The sequence below is a fragment of the Panulirus ornatus genome, chromosome 53 (genome assembly GCF_036320965.1).
Source record: "Panulirus ornatus isolate Po-2019 chromosome 53, ASM3632096v1, whole genome shotgun sequence".
NCBI lineage: Eukaryota > Metazoa > Arthropoda > Malacostraca > Decapoda > Palinuridae > Panulirus > Panulirus ornatus.
Genome location: NC_092276.1, coordinates 6,202,493 through 6,225,557, shown reverse-complemented (window position 1 = coordinate 6,225,557; position 23,065 = coordinate 6,202,493). Strand labels below are relative to the sequence as shown.

General features: G+C 40.9%; 1 protein-coding gene across 1 annotated transcript in view; it reads left to right on the top strand.

The window, feature by feature from the left end:
• The window catches only part of LOC139765144 (transcription intermediary factor 1-alpha-like), a 142,927-nt gene that overhangs the window by 83,112 nt on the left and 36,750 nt on the right, over positions 1-23,065 (top strand). The window contains exons 10-12 of the mRNA XM_071692337.1: positions 16,709-16,931; positions 19,252-19,389; positions 19,546-19,577. Coding sequence (XP_071548438.1) covers positions 16,709-16,931; positions 19,252-19,389; positions 19,546-19,577 — 393 coding nt within the window. The remainder of the gene's footprint in view (positions 1-16,708; positions 16,932-19,251; positions 19,390-19,545; positions 19,578-23,065) is intronic.

Genomic DNA, 23,065 nt, shown 5'->3' with positions numbered 1-23,065 from the left:
ATCAAACCACCTCACACCACACATTGTCCTCAAACATCTCATTTCCAGCACATCCATCCTCCTGCGCACAACTCTATCCGTAGCCCACGCCTCGCAACCATACAACATTGTTGGAACCACTATTCCTTCAAACATACCCATTTTTGCTTTCCGAGATAATGTTCTCGACTTCCACACATTCTTCAAGGCTGCCAGGATTTTCGCCCCCTCCCCCACCCTGTGATCCATTTTCGCTTCCATGGTTCCATCTGCTGCCAGATCCACTCCCAGATATCTAAAACACTTTACTTCCTCCAGTTTTTCTCCATTCAAACTTACCTCCCAGTTGACTTGACCCTCAACCCTACTGTACCTAATTACCTTGCTCTTATTCACATTTACTCTTCACTTTCTTCTTTAACACACTTTACCAAACTCAGTGACCAGCTTCTGCAGTTTCTCACATGAATCAGCCACCAGAGCTGTATCATGAGCAAACAACAACTGACTCACTTCCCAAGCTCTCTCATCCACAACAGACTTCATACTTGCCCCTCTTTCCAAAACTCTTGCATTCACCTCCCTAACAACCCCATCCATAAACAAATTAAACAACCATGGCGACATTACACACCCCTGCCGCAAACCTACATTCACTGAGAACCAATCACTTTCCTCTCTTCCTACACATACACATGCCTTACATCCTCGATAAAAACTTTTCACTGCTTCTAACAACTTGCCTCCCACACCATATATTCTTAATACCTTCCACAGAGCATCTCTATCAACTCAATCATATGCCTTCTCCAGATCCATAAATGCTACATACAAATCCATTTGCTTTTCTAAGTATTTCTCACATACATTCTTCAAAGCAAACACCTGATCCACACATCCTCTACCACTTCTGAAACCACACTGCTCTTCCCCAATCTGATGCTCTGTACATGCCTTCACCCTCTCAATCAATACCCTCCCATATAATTTACCAGGAATACTCAACAAACTTATACCTCTGTAATTTGAGCACTCACTCTTATCCCCTTTGCCTTTGTACAAAGGCACTATGCACGCATTCCGCCAATCTTCAGGCACCTCACCATGAGTCATACATACATTAAATAACCTTACCAACCAGTCAACAATACAGTCACCCCCTTTTTTAATAAATTCCACTGCAATACCATCCAAACCTGCTGCCTTGCCGGCTTTCATCTTCCGCAAAGCTTTTACTACCTCTTCTCTGTTTACCAAATCATTTTCCCTAACCCTCTCACTTTGCACACCACCTCGACCAAAACACCCTATATCTGCCACTCTATCATCAAACATTCAACAAACCTTCAAAATACTCACTCCATCTCCTTCTCACATCACCACTACTTGTTATCACCTCCCCATTTGCGCCCTTCACTGAAGTTCCCATTTGCTTCCTTGTCTTACGCACTTTATTTACCTCCTTCCAGAACATCTTTTTATTTTATTTATTTATTATTATTTATTTTATTCTCCCTAAAATTTAATGGTACTCTCTCACCCCAACTCTCATTTGCCCTCTTTTTCACCTCTTGCACCTTTCTCTTGACCTCCTGTCTCTTTCTTTTATACATCTCCCACTCAATTGCATTTTTTCCCTGCAAAAATTGTCCAAATGCCTCTCTCTTCTCTTCACACACAGACATATACATGTATACACATGTACATAATTCATACCGTCTGCCTTTATTCATTCCCATCGCCACCTCACCACACATGAAGTAACAACCTCCTCCTCCCTCATGTGCGTGAGGTAGCGCTAGGAAAAGACAACAAAGGCCACATTCGTTCACTCTCACTCTCTAGCTGTCATGTAATAATGCACCAAAACCACAGTTCCCTTTCCAAATCCAGGCCCCACAGAACTTTCCATGGTTTACCCCAGACGCTTCACATGCCCTGGTTCAATCCATTGACAGCACGTCGACCACGGTATACCACATCGATACAATTCACTCTATTCCTTGCACGCCTTTCACCCTCTTGCATGTTCAGGCCCTGATCACACAAAATCTTTTGCACTCCATCCTTCCACCTCCAATTTGTTCTCCCACTTCTCCTCGTTCCCTCTTCCTCTGACACATATATCCTGTTGGTCAATCTTTCCTCACTCATTCTCTCCATGTGACCAAACCATTTCAAAACACCTTCTTCTGCTCTCTCAACCACACTCTTTTTATTACCACACATCTCTCTTACCGTCATTACTTACTTGATCAAACCACCTCACACCACATATTGTCCTCAAAAATCTCACTTCCAGCACATCCACCCTCCTGCGCACAACTCTATCCATAGCCCACGCCTCGCAACCATATAACGTTGTTGGGACCACTATTCCTTCAAACATACCCACTTTTGCTTTCCAAGGTAATGTTCTCGACTTCCACACATTCTTTAACACTCCCAGAACTTTTGCCCCCTCCCCCACCCTATGATTCACTTCCGCTTCCATGTTTCCACCTGCTGCCAAATCCACTCCCAGATATCTAAAACACTTCACTTCCTCCAGTTTTTCTCCATTCAAACTTACCTCCCAGTTGACTTGTCCCTCAACACTACTGTACCTAATAACCTTGCTCTTATTCACATTTACTCTGAGCTTTCTTCTTTCACACACTTTACCAAACTCAGTTACCAGTTTCTGCAGTTTCTCACACGAATCAGCCACCAGTGCTGTATCATCAGCAAACAACAACTGACTCGCTTCCCAAGCTCTCTCAGCCACAACAGACTGCATACTTGCCCCTCTTTCCAAAACTCTTGCATTCACCTCCCTAACAACCCCATCCATAAACAAATTAAACAACCATGGCGACATCACACACCCCTGCCGCAAACCTACATTCACTGAGAACCAGTCACTTTCCTCTCTTACTACACGTACATATGCCTTACATCCTCAATAAAAACTTTTCACTGCCTCTAACAACTTGCCTCCCACACCATATATTCCTAATGCCTTCCACAGAGCCTCTCTATCAACTCTAGCATATGGCTTCTCCAGATCCATAAATGCTACATACAAATCCATTTGCTTTTCTAAGTATTTCTCACATACACTCTTCAAAGCAAACACCTGATCCACACATCCTCTACCATTTCTGAAACCACACTGCTCTTCCCCAATCTGATGCTCTGTACATGCCCTCACCCTCTCAATCAATACCGTTCCATATAATTTCCCAGAAATACTGAAGAAACTTATACCTCTTTAATTTGATCACCCACTTTTATCCCCTTTGCCTTTGTACAATGGCACTATGCAAGCATTCCGCCAAACCTCAGGCACCTCACCATGAGTCATACATTAAATAACCTTACCAACCAGTCAACAATACAGTCACCCCCTTTTTTAATAAATTCCACTGCAATACCATCCAAAGCTGCTGTCTTGCCGGCTTTTGTCTTCCACAAAGCTTTTACTACCTCTTCTCTGTTTATCAAATTATTTTCCCTAACCCTGTAACTTTGCACACCACCTCAACCAAAACACCCTATATCTGCCACTCTATCATCAAACACATTCAACAAACCTTCAAAATACTTACTCCATCTTTTCACATCACCACTACTTGTTATCACCTCCCCATTTGCGCCCTTCACTGAAGTTCCCATTTGTTCCCTTGTCTTACGCACTTTATTTACCTCTTTCCAAAAACATCTTTTTATTCTCCCTAAAATTTAATTGATAGTCTCTCACCCCAACTCTCATTTGCCTTCTTTTTCACCTCTTGCACCTTTCTCTTGACCTCCTGTCTCTTTCTTTTATACATCTCCCACTCAATTGCATTTTTCCCTGCAAAAATTGTCCAAATGCCTCTCTCTTCTCTGTCACTAGTAATCTTACTTCTTCATCACACCACTCACTACCCTTTCTAATCTGACTACCTCCCACTTGACGCATGCCACATGCATCTCGTGCACATGCCAGCACTGCTTCCCGAAGTACCTCCCATTTCTCACACTCACTCACTGTTACCTCTTGCCATTTTACTCTCAGTCACCTGTTATTTCTTCTCACAGGTCCTTTTTCCAAGTTCACTTACACTCACCACTCTGCTTACCATACTGTTCCATCTTTTCCGAAAACCTTAGCAAATCTGTTTATATGGAATAAGTCAACTACATTAAGGTATGCACACTATGTGAGGATTGATTTTGCAGAACTGGGCTTCCAGTCTCTGCTATGCAGGCAGTGATCCCATCTCATGCTGCACGAGCTTAAATTCATAACCATGCTCACGATAAATCCATGTTCAAATTAGACTTCAAAAGTGGTGTACATTTTTAGAAAGAGAGATAATCTTAAGAGAAGTTCATCACTACTTTCACATCTCATTTCAGTTATGATATATGTAAGAGTTTTTTTTTCACACTATACAAACATCTTTTAAAACAGCTTATTCTCCCTTAAGAGTACTGATCCTTGCTCACCCCAACTCTCATTTGCCTTCTTTTTCACCTCTTGCACCTTTCTCTTGACCTCCTGTCTCTTTCTTTTATACATCTCCCACTCAATTGCATTTTTCCCTGCAAAAATTGTCCAAATGCCTCTCTCTTCTCTGTCACTAGTAATCTTACTTCTTCATCACACCACTCACTACCCTTTCTAATCTGACTACCTCCCACTTGACGCATGCCACATGCATCTCGTGCACATGCCAGCACTGCTTCCCGAAGTACCTCCCATTTCTCACACTCACTCACTGTTACCTCTTGCCATTTTACTCTCAGTCACCTGTTATTTCTTCTCACAGGTCCTTTTTCCAAGTTCACTTACACTCACCACTCTGCTTACCATACTGTTCCATCTTTTCCGAAAACCTTAGCAAATCTGTTTATATGGAATAAGTCAACTACATTAAGGTATGCACACTATGTGAGGATTGATTTTGCAGAACTGGGCTTCCAGTCTCTGCTATGCAGGCAGTGATCCCATCTCATGCTGCACGAGCTTAAATTCATAACCATGCTCACGATAAATCCATGTTCAAATTAGACTTCAAAAGTGGTGTACATTTTTAGAAAGAGAGATAATCTTAAGAGAAGTTCATCACTACTTTCACATCTCATTTCAGTTATGATATATGGTAAGAGTTTTTTTTTCACACTATACAAACATCTTTTAAAACAGCTTATTCTCCCTTAAGAGTACTGATCCTTGCTCACCCCAACTCTCATTTGCCTTCTTTTTCACCTCTTGCACCTTTCTCTTGACCTCCTGTCTCTTTCTTTTATACATCTCCCACTCAATTGCATTTTTCCCTGCAAAAATTGTCCAAATGCCTCTCTCTTCTCTGTCACTAGTAATCTTACTTCTTCATCACACCACTCACTACCCTTTCTAATCTGACTACCTCCCACTTGACGCATGCCACATGCATCTCGTGCACATGCCAGCACTGCTTCCCGAAGTACCTCCCATTTCTCACACTCACTCACTGTTACCTCTTGCCATTTTACTCTCAGTCACCTGTTATTTCTTCTCACAGGTCCTTTTTCCAAGTTCACTTACACTCACCACTCTGCTTACCATACTGTTCCATCTTTTCCGAAAACCTTAGCAAATCTGTTTATATGGAATAAGTCAACTACATTAAGGTATGCACACTATGTGAGGATTGATTTTGCAGAACTGGGCTTCCAGTCTCTGCTATGCAGGCAGTGATCCCATCTCATGCTGCACGAGCTTAAATTCATAACCATGCTCACGATAAATCCATGTTCAAATTAGACTTCAAAAGTGGTGTACATTTTTAGAAAGAGAGATAATCTTAAGAGAAGTTCATCACTACTTTCACATCTCATTTCAGTTATGATATATGGTAAGAGTTTTTTTACACTATACAAACATCTTTTAAAACAGCTTATTCTCCCTTAAGAGTACTGATCCTTGCTCACCCCAACTCTCATTTGCCTTCTTTTTCACCTCTTGCACCTTTCTCTTGACCTCCTGTCTCTTTCTTTTATACATCTCCCACTCAATTGCATTTTTCCCTGCAAAAATTGTCCAAATGCCTCTCTCTTCTCTTCACACACAGACATATACATGTATACACATGTACATAATTCATACCGTCTGCCTTTATTCATTCCCATCGCCACGAACTATCACCACACATGAAGTAACAACCTCCTCCTCCCTCATGTGCGTGAGGTAGCGCTAGGAAAAGACAACAAAGGCCACATTCAATCACACTCTGTCTCTAGCTGTCATGTATAATGCACTGAAACCACAGCTCCCTTTCCACATCCAGGCCCCACAGAACTTTCCATGGTTTACCCCAGGACGCTTCACATGCCTTGATCAATAAAAGTAAAGCTCTGCTAATCAGGGAATTCAGTTGTAAAGAGATAGACTTGTAGGGATTTGGATTCTTGTGGTGACAGGGAATCATGGAGACATTTTTAGTATGTGCACATTATTTAATCCAGTATGTCATTGAACACTTTTGGATGAGAGGTACTAATCACACCATGAGAACTAGGACTTTAAACAAGTCATCATGAAGAGAGAAGAAGATCACATATACACCTTTTGGAGAAAGTGATAAAGTAATGCTTACGTTTGTTTTTGTGGTAAATAAGGAAGTTGAAAGAGAAGAAATAAGACAATGTAAAGAGGAGATATAAACATGTATATACATACGTCCACACACGCAAATATACATACCTACACAGCATTCCATGGCTTACCCCAGACGCTTCACATGCCCTGATTCAATCCACTGACAGCACGTCAACCCCGGTATACTACATCGATCCAATTCACTCTATTCCTTGCCAGCCTTTCACCCTCCTGCATGTTCAGGCCCTGATCACACAAAATCTTTTTCACTCCATCTTTCCACCTCCAATATGGTCTCCCACTTCTCCTCATTCCCTCCACCTCTGACACATATATCCTCTTGGACAATCTTTCCTCACTCATTCTCTCCATGTGACCAAACCATTTCAAAACACTCTCTTCTGCTCTCTCAACCACGCTCTTTTTATTTCCACACATCTCTCTTACCCTTACGTTACTCACTCGATCAAACCACCTCACACCACACATTGTCCTCAAACATCTCATTTCAGTTATGATATATGGTAAGAGTTTTTTTTTCACACTATACAAACATCTTTTAAAACAGCTTATTCTCCCTTAAGAGTACTGATCCTTGCTCACCCCAACTCTCATTTGCCTTCTTTTTCACCTCTTGCACCTTTCTCTTGACCTCCTGTCTCTTTCTTTTATACATCTCCCACTCAATTGCATTTTTCCCTGCAAAAATTGTCCAAATGCCTCTCTCTTCTCTGTCACTAGTAATCTTACTTCTTCATCACACCACTCACTACCCTTTCTAATCTGACTACCTCCCACTTGACGCATGCCACATGCATCTCGTGCACATGCCAGCACTGCTTCCCGAAGTACCTCCCATTTCTCACACTCACTCACTGTTACCTCTTGCCATTTTACTCTCAGTCACCTGTTATTTCTTCTCACAGGTCCTTTTTCCAAGTTCACTTACACTCACCACTCTGCTTACCATACTGTTCCATCTTTTCCGAAAACCTTAGCAAATCTGTTTATATGGAATAAGTCAACTACATTAAGGTATGCACACTATGTGAGGATTGATTTTGCAGAACTGGGCTTCCAGTCTCTGCTATGCAGGCAGTGATCCCATCTCATGCTGCACGAGCTTAAATTCATAACCATGCTCACGATAAATCCATGTTCAAATTAGACTTCAAAAGTGGTGTACATTTTTAGAAAGAGAGATAATCTTAAGAGAAGTTCATCACTACTTTCACATCTCATTTCAGTTATGATATATGTAAGAGTTTTTTTACACTATACAAACATCTTTTAAAACAGCTTATTCTCCCTTAAGAGTACTGATCCTTGCTCACCCCAACTCTCATTTGCCTTCTTTTTCACCTCTTGCACCTTTCTCTTGACCTCCTGTCTCTTTCTTTTATACATCTCCCACTCAATTGCATTTTTCCCTGCAAAAATTGTCCAAATGCCTCTCTCTTCTCTGTCACTAGTAATCTTACTTCTTCATCACACCACTCACTACCCTTTCTAATCTGACTACCTCCCACTTGACGCATGCCACATGCATCTCGTGCACATGCCAGCACTGCTTCCCGAAGTACCTCCCATTTCTCACACTCACTCACTGTTACCTCTTGCCATTTTACTCTCAGTCACCTGTTATTTCTTCTCACAGGTCCTTTTTCCAAGTTCACTTACACTCACCACTCTGCTTACCATACTGTTCCATCTTTTCCGAAAACCTTAGCAAATCTGTTTATATGGAATAAGTCAACTACATTAAGGTATGCACACTATGTGAGGATTGATTTTGCAGAACTGGGCTTCCAGTCTCTGCTATGCAGGCAGTGATCCCATCTCATGCTGCACGAGCTTAAATTCATAACCATGCTCACGATAAATCCATGTTCAAATTAGACTTCAAAAGTGGTGTACATTTTTAGAAAGAGAGATAATCTTAAGAGAAGTTCATCACTACTTTCACATCTCATTTCAGTTATGATATATGGTAAGAGTTTTTTTTTCACACTATACAAACATCTTTTAAAACAGCTTATTCTCCCTTAAGAGTACTGATCCTTGCTCACCCCAACTCTCATTTGCCCTCTTTTTCACCTCTTGCACCTTTCTCTTGACCTCCTGTCTCTTTCTTTTATACATCTCCCACTCAATTGCATTTTTCCCTGCAAAAATTGTCCAAATGCCTCTCTCTTCTCTGTCACTAGTAATCTTACTTCTTCATCACACCACTCACTACCCTTTCTAATCTGACTACCTCCCACTTGACGCATGCCACATGCATCTCGTGCACATGCCAGCACTGCTTCCCGAAGTACCTCCCATTTCTCACACTCACTCACTGTTACCTCTTGCCATTTTACTCTCAGTCACCTGTTATTTCTTCTCACAGGTCCTTTTTCCAAGTTCACTTACACTCACCACTCTGCTTACCATACTGTTCCATCTTTTCCGAAAACCTTAGCAAATCTGTTTATATGAATAAGTCAACTACATTAAGGTATGCACACTATGTGAGGATTGATTTTGCAGAACTGGGCTTCCAGTCTCTGCTATGCAGGCAGTGATCCCATCTCATGCTGCACGAGCTTAAATTCATAACCATGCTCACGATAAATCCATGTTCAAATTAGACTTCAAAAGTGGTGTACATTTTTAGAAAGAGAGATAATCTTAAGAGAAGTTCATCACTACTTTCACATCTCATTTCAGTTATGATATATGTAAGAGTTTTTTTTTCACACTATACAAACATCTTTTAAAACAGCTTATTCTCCCTTAAGAGTACTGATCCTTGCTCACCCCAACTCTCATTTGCCTTCTTTTTCACCTCTTGCACCTTTCTCTTGACCTCCTGTCTCTTTCTTTTATACATCTCCCACTCAATTGCATTTTTCCCTGCAAAAATTGTCCAAATGCCTCTCTCTTCTCTGTCACTAGTAATCTTACTTCTTCATCACACCACTCACTACCCTTTCTAATCTGACTACCTCCCACTTGACGCATGCCACATGCATCTCGTGCACATGCCAGCACTGCTTCCCGAAGTACCTCCCATTTCTCACACTCACTCACTGTTACCTCTTGCCATTTTACTCTCAGTCACCTGTTATTTCTTCTCCAGTCCTTTTGTTGCACACAACTCCATAAGTTGTTCACCATTTCCATTCATAATACTGAATACCCATGGTCCCCCAGTTATACCTGCAAATGCCACATTGCTGTGCTTCTCATTTACATCACAATTTATTCAATCATCTATATCAGACACCTTGTTTCCTTCTTTTATAGAAAATTGATACCAGGAGTGGGAAGGCTAGTTAAAGTAATTTTCAATAATTGTATAATGAGTGTAATAGCAGAGAGAAACAATATTATTCTGCAAGCAAACTGTGCAGTGAGCAGTACACCCTAGCATTGCTTTTTTGGCAATAATCTCTTTGTGGGAGCTAGTTGCCAAGTTACTCTCCTTTTCCCTTACAGATCTGACTCACAGTTCCTGTAAGTTAATCAATCTTCACATATTCTCTCTATTTCCAAACTATTTCAGCTCTTTCAAGGTAGCTCACTCAATCATATGACACCTTTTTCTTTCACCATGATTTCCTATGTGATTAGTCCAGCTCATATCACTAATTGTCCTCAGGCAGTTTATTTTCATCTTTTTTTTTTTAATTTTTTATTTTAATTTGTCGCTGTCTCCCGCGTTTGCGAGGTAGCGCAAGGAAACAGACGAAAGAATGGCCCAACCCACCCACATACACATGTATATACATACACATCCACACACGCAAACATACATACCTATACATCTCAACATATACATGTATACACATGTACATAATTCATACCGTCTGCCTTTATTCATTCCCATCGCCACCTCACCACACATGAAGTAACAACCTCCTCCTCCCTCATGTGCGTGAGGTAGCGCTAGGAAAAGACAACAAAGGCCACATTCGTTCACTCTCACTCTCTAGCTGTCATGTAATAATGCACCAAAACCACAGTTCCCTTTCCAAATCCAGGCCCCACAGAACTTTCCATGGTTTACCCCAGACGCTTCACATGCCCTGGTTCAATCCATTGACAGCACGTCGACCACGGTATACCACATCGATACAATTCACTCTATTCCTTGCACGCCTTTCACCCTCTTGCATGTTCAGGCCCTGATCACACAAAATCTTTTGCACTCCATCCTTCCACCTCCAATTTGTTCTCCCACTTCTCCTCGTTCCCTCTTCCTCTGACACATATATCCTGTTGGTCAATCTTTCCTCACTCATTCTCTCCATGTGACCAAACCATTTCAAAACACCTTCTTCTGCTCTCTCAACCACACTCTTTTTATTACCACACATCTCTCTTACCGTCATTACTTACTTGATCAAACCACCTCACACCACATATTGTCCTCAAAAATCTCACTTCCAGCACATCCACCCTCCTGCGCACAACTCTATCCATAGCCCACGCCTCGCAACCATATAACGTTGTTGGGACCACTATTCCTTCAAACATACCCACTTTTGCTTTCCAAGGTAATGTTCTCGACTTCCACACATTCTTTAACACTCCCAGAACTTTTGCCCCCTCCCCCACCCTATGATTCACTTCCGCTTCCATGTTTCCACCTGCTGCCAAATCCACTCCCAGATATCTAAAACACTTCACTTCCTCCAGTTTTTCTCCATTCAAACTTACCTCCCAGTTGACTTGTCCCTCAACACTACTGTACCTAATAACCTTGCTCTTATTCACATTTACTCTGAGCTTTCTTCTTTCACACACTTTACCAAACTCAGTTACCAGTTTCTGCAGTTTCTCACACGAATCAGCCACCAGTGCTGTATCATCAGCAAACAACAACTGACTCGCTTCCCAAGCTCTCTCAGCCACAACAGACTGCATACTTGCCCCTCTTTCCAAAACTCTTGCATTCACCTCCCTAACAACCCCATCCATAAACAAATTAAACAACCATGGCGACATCACACACCCCTGCCGCAAACCTACATTCACTGAGAACCAGTCACTTTCCTCTCTTACTACACGTACATATGCCTTACATCCTCAATAAAAACTTTTCACTGCCTCTAACAACTTGCCTCCCACACCATATATTCCTAATGCCTTCCACAGAGCCTCTCTATCAACTCTAGCATATGGCTTCTCCAGATCCATAAATGCTACATACAAATCCATTTGCTTTTCTAAGTATTTCTCACATACACTCTTCAAAGCAAACACCTGATCCACACATCCTCTACCATTTCTGAAACCACACTGCTCTTCCCCAATCTGATGCTCTGTACATGCCCTCACCCTCTCAATCAATACCGTTCCATATAATTTCCCAGAAATACTGAAGAAACTTATACCTCTTTAATTTGATCACCCACTTTTATCCCCTTTGCCTTTGTACAATGGCACTATGCAAGCATTCCGCCAAACCTCAGGCACCTCACCATGAGTCATACATTAAATAACCTTACCAACCAGTCAACAATACAGTCACCCCCTTTTTTAATAAATTCCACTGCAATACCATCCAAAGCTGCTGTCTTGCCGGCTTTTGTCTTCCACAAAGCTTTTACTACCTCTTCTCTGTTTATCAAATTATTTTCCCTAACCCTGTAACTTTGCACACCACCTCAACCAAAACACCCTATATCTGCCACTCTATCATCAAACACATTCAACAAACCTTCAAAATACTTACTCCATCTTTTCACATCACCACTACTTGTTATCACCTCCCCATTAGCCCCCTTCACTGAAGTTCCCATTTGTTCCCTTGTCTTACGCACTTTATTTACCTCTTTCCAAAACATCTTTTTATTCTCCCTAAAATTTAATGATAGTCTCTCACCCCAACTCTCATTTGCCTTCTTTTTCACCTCTTGCACCTTTCTCTTGACCTCCTGCCTCTTTCTTTTATACATCTCCCAGTCATTTGCATTATTTCCATGCAAAAATCATCCGAATGCCTCTCTCTTCTCTGTCACTAGTAATCTTACTTCTTCATCACACCACTCACTACCCTTTCTAATCTGCCCACCTCCCACGCTTTTCATGCCATAAGCATCTTTTGCGCAAGCCATCACTGCTTCCCTAAATACATCCCATACCTCCCCCATGCCCTTTACACCATTTGCTATCACCTTTTTTCATTCTGCACTCAGTCTCTCCTGGTACTTCCTCACACAAGTCTTCTTTCCAAGCTCACTTACCCTGACCACTCTCTTCACCCAAACAGTCTCTTCTTTTCTGAAAACCTCTACAAATCTTCACCTTCACCTCCACAAAATAATGATCAGACATCCCTCCAGTTGCCCCGCTCAGCACATTAACATCCAAAAGTCTGTCTTTCAAGTGCTATCAATTAACACGTAATCCAATAATGCTCTCTGGCCATCTCTCCTTCATACATACGTATACTTATGTATATCTGTCTTTTTGAACCAGGTATTTCCAATCACGAGTCCTTTTTCAGCACACAAATTTACAAGCTACAAGCTCTTTACCATTTCCATTTACAACACTGAACACCCCATTTACTCCAATTATTTCTTCAACCACCATATTACTCACCTATGCATTCAAATCACCCATTACTATAATCATCAAAAACTGCTAACACACTCACTCAACTGCTCCCAAAACACTTGCCTCTCATGATCTCTCTTCTCATGACGAGGTGCATAGGCACCAATAATCAACCATCTTTCTCCATCCACTTTCGGTTTTACCCATATTAATCTAGAATTTACTTTCTTACATTCTCTCACATACTCCCACAACTCCTGCTTCAGGAGTAGTGCTACTCCTTCCCTTGCTCTTGTCCTCTCACCAACCCCTGGCTTTACTCCCAAGACATTCCCAAACCACTCTTCACCTCCCTTGAGCTTTGTTTCACTTAGAGCCGAAACATCCAGGTTCTTTTCCTCAAATATACTACCTATCTCTCCTTTTTTCTCATCTTGGCTATATCCACACACATTTAGACACCCCATTCTGAGTCTTCAAGGAGGATGAGCACTCCCTGCATGACTCCTTCTGATTCCCCTTTTAGAAAGTTCAGATTTATGGAGGGGAGGGTTTTTAGCCCCCCCACTCCCGTCCCCTTTAGTTGCCTCCTATGACACGCAGGGAATGTGTGGGAAGTATTCTTTCTCCTCTATCCCCACACACACACATATATGTAAATATATATGTGTGTGTATATAAGTGGATAGGCCATTCTTCGTCTGTTTTCTGGCACTGCCACGCTGATGCGGGAAACAGTGATCCAGTATAATGAATTAATAGATAAATGATATATATTCCATATATTCTTGTGAGTCTATGGGGAAATGAAACATGATAAGTTACCAAGTGCATTTTCATTTAATAATTGTTCCATCTGGAGAGATACAAGACAGAAATATAGCAATCAGTTGACATACAATGAAGAGACGTAGCTAGGACGCCATTTGGCAAACAAGTGACAACCCGAATGGAGATCAGGTGCATTCAAGTCTGGCAACATGTTAATGAGTTGACCTAAATTATGGCATTTGGTTGCCTGTGCTGTCTCATTGAACATTCAAAAAGTGATGTATAATGGTGTCATTGTAAAGCTCTTCAAAGAATTTCAACAGTCCAGAACATATTTATTTTGATGGCAGTCTAAGAAGAATCAGGATGGTATGTGAAGCAGTAAAACATGCCTTTATCAATAAAAGTAAAGCTCTGCTAATCAGGGAATTCAGTTGTAAAGAGATAGACTTGTAGGGATTTGGATTCTTGTGGTGACAGGGAATCATGGAGACATTTTTAGTATGTGCACATTATTTAAACCAGTATGTCATTGAACACTTTTGGATGAGAGGTACTAATCACACCATGAGAACTAGGACTTTAAACAAGTCATCATGAAGAGAGAAGAATATCACATATACACCTTTTGGAGAAAGTGATAAAGTAATGCTTACGTTTGTTTTTGTGGTAAATAAGGAAGTTGAAAGAGAAGAAATAAGACAATGTAAAGAGGAGATATAAACATGTAAATACACAACTTCAGAATGTCTTTGGTATCCTATATTGGGAAATGGAATTCAGTAGCCAGGCAACTGGTTATTGTGGTGAAAGGTTCTGGGAAATTTACAGTTAAGGAGTAGGAACATGGGTACCTTTTGCTTAAAATATAGAGTGATGGTTAAAAAGGAAGGAGTATTTCAAGAGGAGTATTTCAAGAAAAGGTGTTAAAGAATTGCAAAGGAATCTTTGAGATGTGCTGGGACAAAGATATAGGCAGCACTTCAGTCATCCAGCAGTTGCAAGGTATAAGAGAGCAAGGAGCAGATATTACAGGAAAAGAAAGGAGAAACAAAGAAACTTTGAAAAGCATATTGTAGAAAAGAGGAGAGAGGAGCTTGTGTATGACAAACCTCTTAAAAGTTCTGAGAGAGGGAGCTGCACCTTAGAAAAGAGGAAAGACTGGGTGGATTGCTTATGTCTGGACTGCTAGAAAGAATTTGACTGCACTGCATGGGAAGCTGATTAAGAAACTGAATCACTGGGTTGAAATAAAGGGTGGATAGATTATATAAGGGAACAGAGTATGATTGTCAGAGGAGCCTTCTCCAAATGGGCAAAGGTGACTAGCAAAGTGCCACAGGGTCCTATTCTGGGATCATTACTCTTCTTCATGTAAGTAAATGAAATATCTGAAGGAAATGACTCCAACCTTAATATATTTAGTCAATGGAAAGGTCATAAAGGTAGTGAAATGCAAGGAGGATTGCCGCAAATTACAAGAGGATCTAAACATACTCCCTTGTTGGTCTGATTCACGGTTGATGAAATTCTGCACAAGCAAATGTAAAGTTATGAGGATGGGACAAGGTAAAAGAGCCTTTACTATTATTATTATTATCTAGCAAGAAATAAGCTTTCAGATTCTGCATGTAAGAGGGACTTCGGAGTTGCAATCATCCCTAACCTGTCACTAGAGTCCCAGTTTAGGAGAACAATTAAGGAGACAAACTGTCTGCTGGCAAATATTAGATGGCTTTCAAGTAAATGGAAAAGGAAATTTTAGCTAGCTGCACATGTCCTACATAAGGCCAAAACTGAATTTGCTTCTCAAGTTTGGTCACCACACTTAAAGGATCACATAAATCTAATAGAAAAGGTCCAGAGGAAGGCACAATAAATGGTACTAGAATTGAGATAGCTGAGTTACAGATAAAGGATAGAGGCTTGAAGCTTTTAAAATAGATCAATGATGTAGACAATGAACAGTTCTTTGAGAGATGTAGGGATGGAGTAACCAGATGGCATAATGTGAAAGTAAACAAGAAACTTGCAAATGAAGGTTTAAAGGAGCACTTTTACTGTTAAAGAGTGGTGGATAAATTGAATAAAATGACTGAGGACTTGGTCAATGCAGACAGCAGATGTAAATTTCAGAAGTTTAGGTCATTTACACATTTTGTATATTCCACAAGTAGTATCAAAAATCCATTTCTCTAACAGAGATGACATTACAAATTTTTCAAAAACTCTGGCTTTGTAAGTTATGTTCATGACTTCTTTTTTTTTTAACTTTTGTGGGCTTTCCTTTTTCTATTTAAAGATAGAATAACTTAGATGGGAGGAGTAATTGATGACAAATGTTGCATAATGTTTTCAAAACTTTACAAACGAATTATAAAGAAAAAAGATTAAGTTAAGCTGGTAGGACTGACAAGAAATGATTCATATAAAGGGGAGAATTGAACTAAATATTTAGATACCTCACAAAATGTAATGTAACAAACAAATGATGACTGCATATGTTTAGGTTTATACATAGTTTGAAAGTGAAATAGTATGGTAATTTAGAAGTATGAATTCAGGTAAATATAATGTGATTTAAATGTATGGCGAATCATTTGTGTTGGTCTCTCATTGCATGACAAAAAATGTTTATGTAGTAGTTGCAAAAGTTTGTGAATGAAATAGAGCATTGTTGTAGATACAGATAGTTAAAAGGACCCCAAGCAAGTTTATGGATATCTGTAATTATACTCTAAGCAGAACTGCCATGAAAAATCAGATTAAAATATAATTTATGTTTACCAATCACAGGATTCATTGGGAGAAGATAGTAAGCTGAAGGCTGTTAATACATCATCTGTTTCCATAACCTTGGCTGCTTTGACTGCTGCTGCCTCTGCAATGACATCAGACTCCACCAATGGACCAAGATTAAAAGTGGAAGACCCTTTGTCAAATTCCATGCTGGTTGATAGCTCGTCGAGTCCTTCCAGTGGTTTTGCCACTGATGACCGACTACATATAACTGAAAATGGTAAGTTTATTCTCTGTTTCTTATCATTTGGTAATGATTTTTGGTTTTAGAAGCCAACATGGCTTAGGCAGGAATGTTGTGGGTCACAGAGTACATGTGTGGGGAACATAATTCTGACAATTGAAACAAATGATCTTAGGCTATGTGGGCTACTGCTTCATTACCTTAGATGTGATTGAAATCAGTTGATGTGTATCATTCTCTTAGTGATTTTTTTTTTTTTTTTTTTTTTTTTATACTTTGTCGCTGTCTCCCGCGTTTGCGAGGTAGCGCAAGGAAACAGACGAAAGAAATGGCCCAACCCCCCCCCCCATACACATGTATATACATACGTCCACACACGCAAATATACATACCTACACAGCATTCCATGGCTTACCCCAGACGCTTCACATGCCTTGATTCAATCCACTGACAGCACGTCAACCCCGGTATACCACATCGCTCCAATTCACTCTATTCCTTGCCCTCCTTTCACCCTCCTGCATGTTCAGGCCCCGATCACACAAAATCTTTTTCACTCCATCTTTCCACCTCCAATTTGGTCTCCCTCTTCTCCTTGTTCCCTCCACCTCCGACACATATATCCTCTTGGTCAATCTTTCCTCACTCATCCTCTCCATGTGCCCAAACCACTTCAAAACACCCTCTTCTGCTCTCTCAACCACGCTCTTTTTATTTCCACACATCTCTCTTACCCTTACGTTACTCACTCGATCAAACCACCTCACACCACACATTGTCCTCAAACATCTCATTTCCAGCACATCCATCCTCCTGCGCACAACTCTATCCATAGCCCACGCCTCGCAACCATACAACATTGTTGGAACCACTATTCCTTCATACATACCCATTTTTGCTTTCCGAGATAATGTTCTCGACTTCCACACATTCTTCAAGGCCCCCAGAATTTTCGCCCCCTCCCCCACCCTATGATCCACTTCCGCTTCCATGGTTCCATCCGCTGCCAGATCCACTCCCAGATATCTAAAACACTTCACTTCCTCCAGTTTTTCTCCATTCAAACTCACCTCCCAATTGACTTGACCCTCAACCCTACTGTACCTAATAACCTTGCTCTTATTCACATTTACTCTTAACTTTATTCTTCCACACACTTTACCAAACTCAGTCACCAGCTTCTGCAGTTTCTCACATGAATCAGCCACCAGCGCTGTATCATCAGCGAACAACAACTGACTCACTTCCCAAGCTCTCTCATCCCCAACAGACTTCATACTTGCCCCTCTTTCCAAAACTCTTGCATTTACCTCCCTAACAACCCCATCCATAAACAAATTAAACAACCATGGAGACATCACACACCCCTGCCGCAAACCTACATTCACTGAGAACCAATCACTTTCCTCACTTCCTACACGTACACATGCCTTACATCCTCGATAAAAACTTTTCACTGCTTCTAACAACTTTCCTCCCACACCATATATTCTTAATACCTTCCACAGAGCATCTCTATCAACTCTATCATATGCCTTCTCCAGATCCATAAATGCTACATACAAATCCATTTGCTTTTCTAAGTATTTCTCACATACATTCTTCAAAGCAAACACCTGATCCACACATCCTCTACCACTTCTGAAACCACACTGCTCTTCCCCAATCTGATGCTCTGTACATGCCTTCACCCTCTCAATCAATACCCTCCCATATAATTTACCAGGAATACTCAACAAAATTATACCTCTGTAATTTGAGCACTCACTCTTATCCCCTTTGCCTTTGTACAATGGCACTATGCACGCATTCCGCCAATCCTCAGGCACCTCACCATGAGTCATACATACATTAAATAACCTTACCAACCAGTCAACAATACAGTCACCCCCTTTTTTAATAAATTCCACTGCAATACCATCCAATCCTGCTGCCTTGCCAGCTTTCATCTTCTGCAAAGCTTTCACTACCTCTTCTCTGTTTACCAAATCATTTTCCCTAACCCTCTCACTTTGCACACCACCTCGACCAAAACACCCTATATCTGCCACTCTATCATCAAACACATTCAACAAACCTTCAAAATACTTACTCCATCTCCTTCTCACATCACCACTACTTGTTATCACCTCCCCATTTGCGCCCTTCACTGAAGTTCCCATTTGCTCCCTTGTCTTACGCACTTAGTGATATACTATTATAAACCTACCACATAGGTTAGAAATTACTGTAGCCATTTCTGCAAAGCAGTTTGTCACACACTATTTAGGGCTATAGTGTGAGGCAGTACTCCATAAGATTGTGTTATTTAGGCAGTATTTGGTATAACATATTTATTCTAGATTTTAAATTTTAGGTGATGATAGAAGTCAGAAAAGGAGAGACGATTTAACTAATGATAGTGAAGACAGCTTACCAGCCCTTACAATTGACACTGGATCAGTTGATTCTGTACCATCTGTACCATCTGAACCTAAGAATGGGAAGACCACAGGTAAGATAATGGTAGTTTATTAGTACACTTCTAACTTAAAATGTCTGTTTGATTATCAGTCTCTCTCTATATATTATCATTGGCTTGTATTTCTGTTTATATGGAATAAGTCAACTATATTAAGGTATGCACACTATGTGAGGATTGATTTTGCAGAACTGGGCTTCCCAGTCTCTGCTATGCAGGCAGTGATCCCATCTCATGCTGCACGAGCTTAAATTCATAACCATGCTCACGATAAATCCATGTTCAAATTAGACTTCAAAAGTGGTGTACATTTTTAGAAAGAGAGATAATCTTAAGAGAAGTTCATCACTACTTTCACATCTCATTTCAGTTATGATATATGGTAAGAGTTTTTTTTTCACACTATACAAACATCTTTTAAAACAGCTTATTCTCCCTTAAGAGTACTGATCCTTGCTCACCCCAACTCTCATTTGGTCTCCTGCACCATCCCCTGCACCATCCTTTTGATCTCCTCCCACTTTCTCTTATATCTCCCTATCATTTGCACTCCTTTCTTGTAAGTAGCCTCATAACCTCTCTTTCATTTTTCATGAGCAATTTTATTTCATCGTCTCACCTCTCACTACCCTTTCTAATCTGACTACCTCCCACTTGACACATGCCACATGCATCTCGTGCACATGCCAGCACTGCTTCCCGAAGTACCTCCCATTTCTCACACTCACTCACTGTTACCTCTTGCCATTTTACTCTCAGTCACCTGTTATTTCTTCTCACAGGTCCTTTTTCCAAGTTCACTTACACTCACCACTCTGCTTACCCATACTGTTCCATCTTTTCCGAAAACCTTAGCAAATCTGTTTATATGGAATAAGTCAACTACATTAAGGTATGCACACTATGTGAGGATTGATTTTGCAGAACTGGGCTTCCCAGTCTCTGCTATGCAGGCAGTGATCCCATCTCATGCTGCACGAGCTTAAATTCATAACCATGCTCACGATAAATCCATGTTCAAATTAGACTTCAAAAGTGGTGTACATTTTTAGAAAGAGAGATAATCTTAAGAGAAGTTCATCACTACTTTCACATCTCATTTCAGTTATGATATATGGTAAGAGTTTTTTTACACTATACAAACATCTTTTAAAACAGCTTATTCTCCCTTAAGAGTACTGATCCTTGCTCACCCCAACTCTCATTTGGTCTCCTGCACCAACCCCTGCACCATCCTTTTGATCTCCTCCCACTTTCTCTTATATCTCCCTATCATTTGCACTCCTTTCTTGTAAGTAGCCTCATAACCTCTCTTTCATTTTTCATGAGCAATTTTATTTCATCATCTCACCTCTCACTACCCTTTCTAATCTGACTACCTCCCACTTGACGCATGCCACATGCATCTCGTGCACATGCCAGCACTGCTTCCCTAAGTACCTCCCATTTCTCACACTCACTTACCGTTACCTCTTGCCATTTTACTCTCAGTCACCTGTTATTTCTTCTCACAGGTCCTTTTTCCAAGTTCACTTACACTCACCACTCTGCTTAACCATACTGTTCCATCTTTTCCGAAAACCTTAACAAACCTTTGCCCTAATCTGCCCGGTAATGATCAGATATCCCACCAACTACCTGTATCAGTACATCCATATCCAAGCGTCTCCCTTTTGCATGCCTGTCAGTTAGTATGTAATCTAGTAATTCCGGCTGACCATCTTTCTAACTCACCTAAGTGTATTTATGTATGTCCCCCCTTTTTAAATCAGGTGTTCCCAATCACCAGTCCTTTTGTTGCACACAACTCCATAAGTTGTTCACCATTTCCATTCATAATACTGAATACCCCATGGTCCCCCAGTTATACCTGCAAATGCCACATTGCTGTGCTTCTCATTTACATCACAATTTATTCATTCATCTATATCTGACACCTGTTCCTTCTTTTAGAAAATTGATAACAGGAGGGGAGGCTAGTTAAAGTAATTTTCAATAATTGTATAATGAGTGTAATAGCAGAGAGAAACAATATTATTCTGCAAGCAAACTGTGCAGTGAGCAGTACACCCTAGCATTGCTTTTTTGGCAATAATCTCTTTGTGGGAGCTAGTTGCCAAGTTACTCTCCTTTTCCCTTACAGATCTGACTCACAGTTCCTGTAAGTTAATCAATCTTCACATATTCTCTCTATTTCCAAACTATTTCAGCTCTTTCAAGGTAGCTCTCTCATTCATATGACACCTTTTTCTTTCACCATGATTTCCTATGTGATTAGTCCAGCTCATATCACTAATTGTCCTCAGGCAGTTTATTTTCATCTTTTTTTTTTAATTTTTTATTTTAATTTGTCGCTGTCTCCCGCGTTAGCGAGTTAGCGCAGGGAAACAGACGAAAGAATGGCCCAACCCACCCACATACACATGTATATACATACACATCCACACACGCAAACATACATACCTATACATCTCAACATATACATATATACACATGTACATAATTCATACACTCTGCCTTTATTCATTCCCATCCTTACCCCGCTACACATGAAATAACAACCCCCTCCCCCCGCATGTGCACAAGGTAGCGCTAGGAAAAGACAACAAAGGCCACATTCAATCACACTCTGTCTCTAGCTGTCATGTATAATGCACTGAAACCACAGCTCCCTTTCCACATCCAGGCCCCACAGAACTTTCCATGGTTTACCCCAGACGCTTCACATGCCCTGGTTCAATCCTTTGACAGCACATCGACCCCAGTATACCACATCATTCCAGTTCACTCTATTCCTTGCACACCTTTCACCCTCCTGCATGTTCAGGCCCTGATTACTCAAAATCTTTTTCACTCCATCCTTCCACCTCCAATTTGGTCTCCCACTTCTCCTTGTTCCCTCTTCCTCTGACACATATATCCTCTTTGTCAATCTTTCCTCTCTCATTCTCTCCATGTGACCAAACCATTTCAAAACACCCTCTTCTGTTCTGTCAATCACACTCTTTTTATTACCACACATACCTCTTACCCATTCATTACTTACTTGATCAAACCACTTCACACCACATATTGTCCTCAAACATCTCATTTCCAGCACATCCACCCTCCTCCGCACAACTCTATCTGTAGCCCACGCCTCGCAACCATATATCATTGTTGGAACCTCTATTCCTTCAAACATACCAATTTTTGCTTTCCAAGATAATGTTCTCAACTTCCACTATGTCTTCAGCGGGCCCAGAACTTTTGCCCCCTCCCCCACCCTCTGACTCACTTCCGCGTCCATGGTTCCATCTGCTGGCAAAGCCATTCCCAGTTATCTAAAATACTTCACTTCCTCCAGTTTTTCTCCATTCAAACTTACCTCCCAATTGACTTGTCCCTCAACCCTACTGTACCTAATAACCTTGCTCTTATTCACATTTACTCTCAGCTTTCTTCTTTCACACACTTTACCAAACTCTGTCACCTGCTTCTGCAGTTTCTCACCCGAATCAGCCACCAGCGCTGTATTATCAGCGAACAACAACTGACTCACTTCCCAAGCACCCTCATCCACAACAGACTGCATACTTGCCACTCTTTCCAAAACTTGCATTCACCTCCCTAACAACCTCATCCATAAACAAATTAAACAACCATGGAGACATCACGCACCCCTGCCGCAAACCAACATTCACTGAGAACCAATCACTTTCCTCTCTTC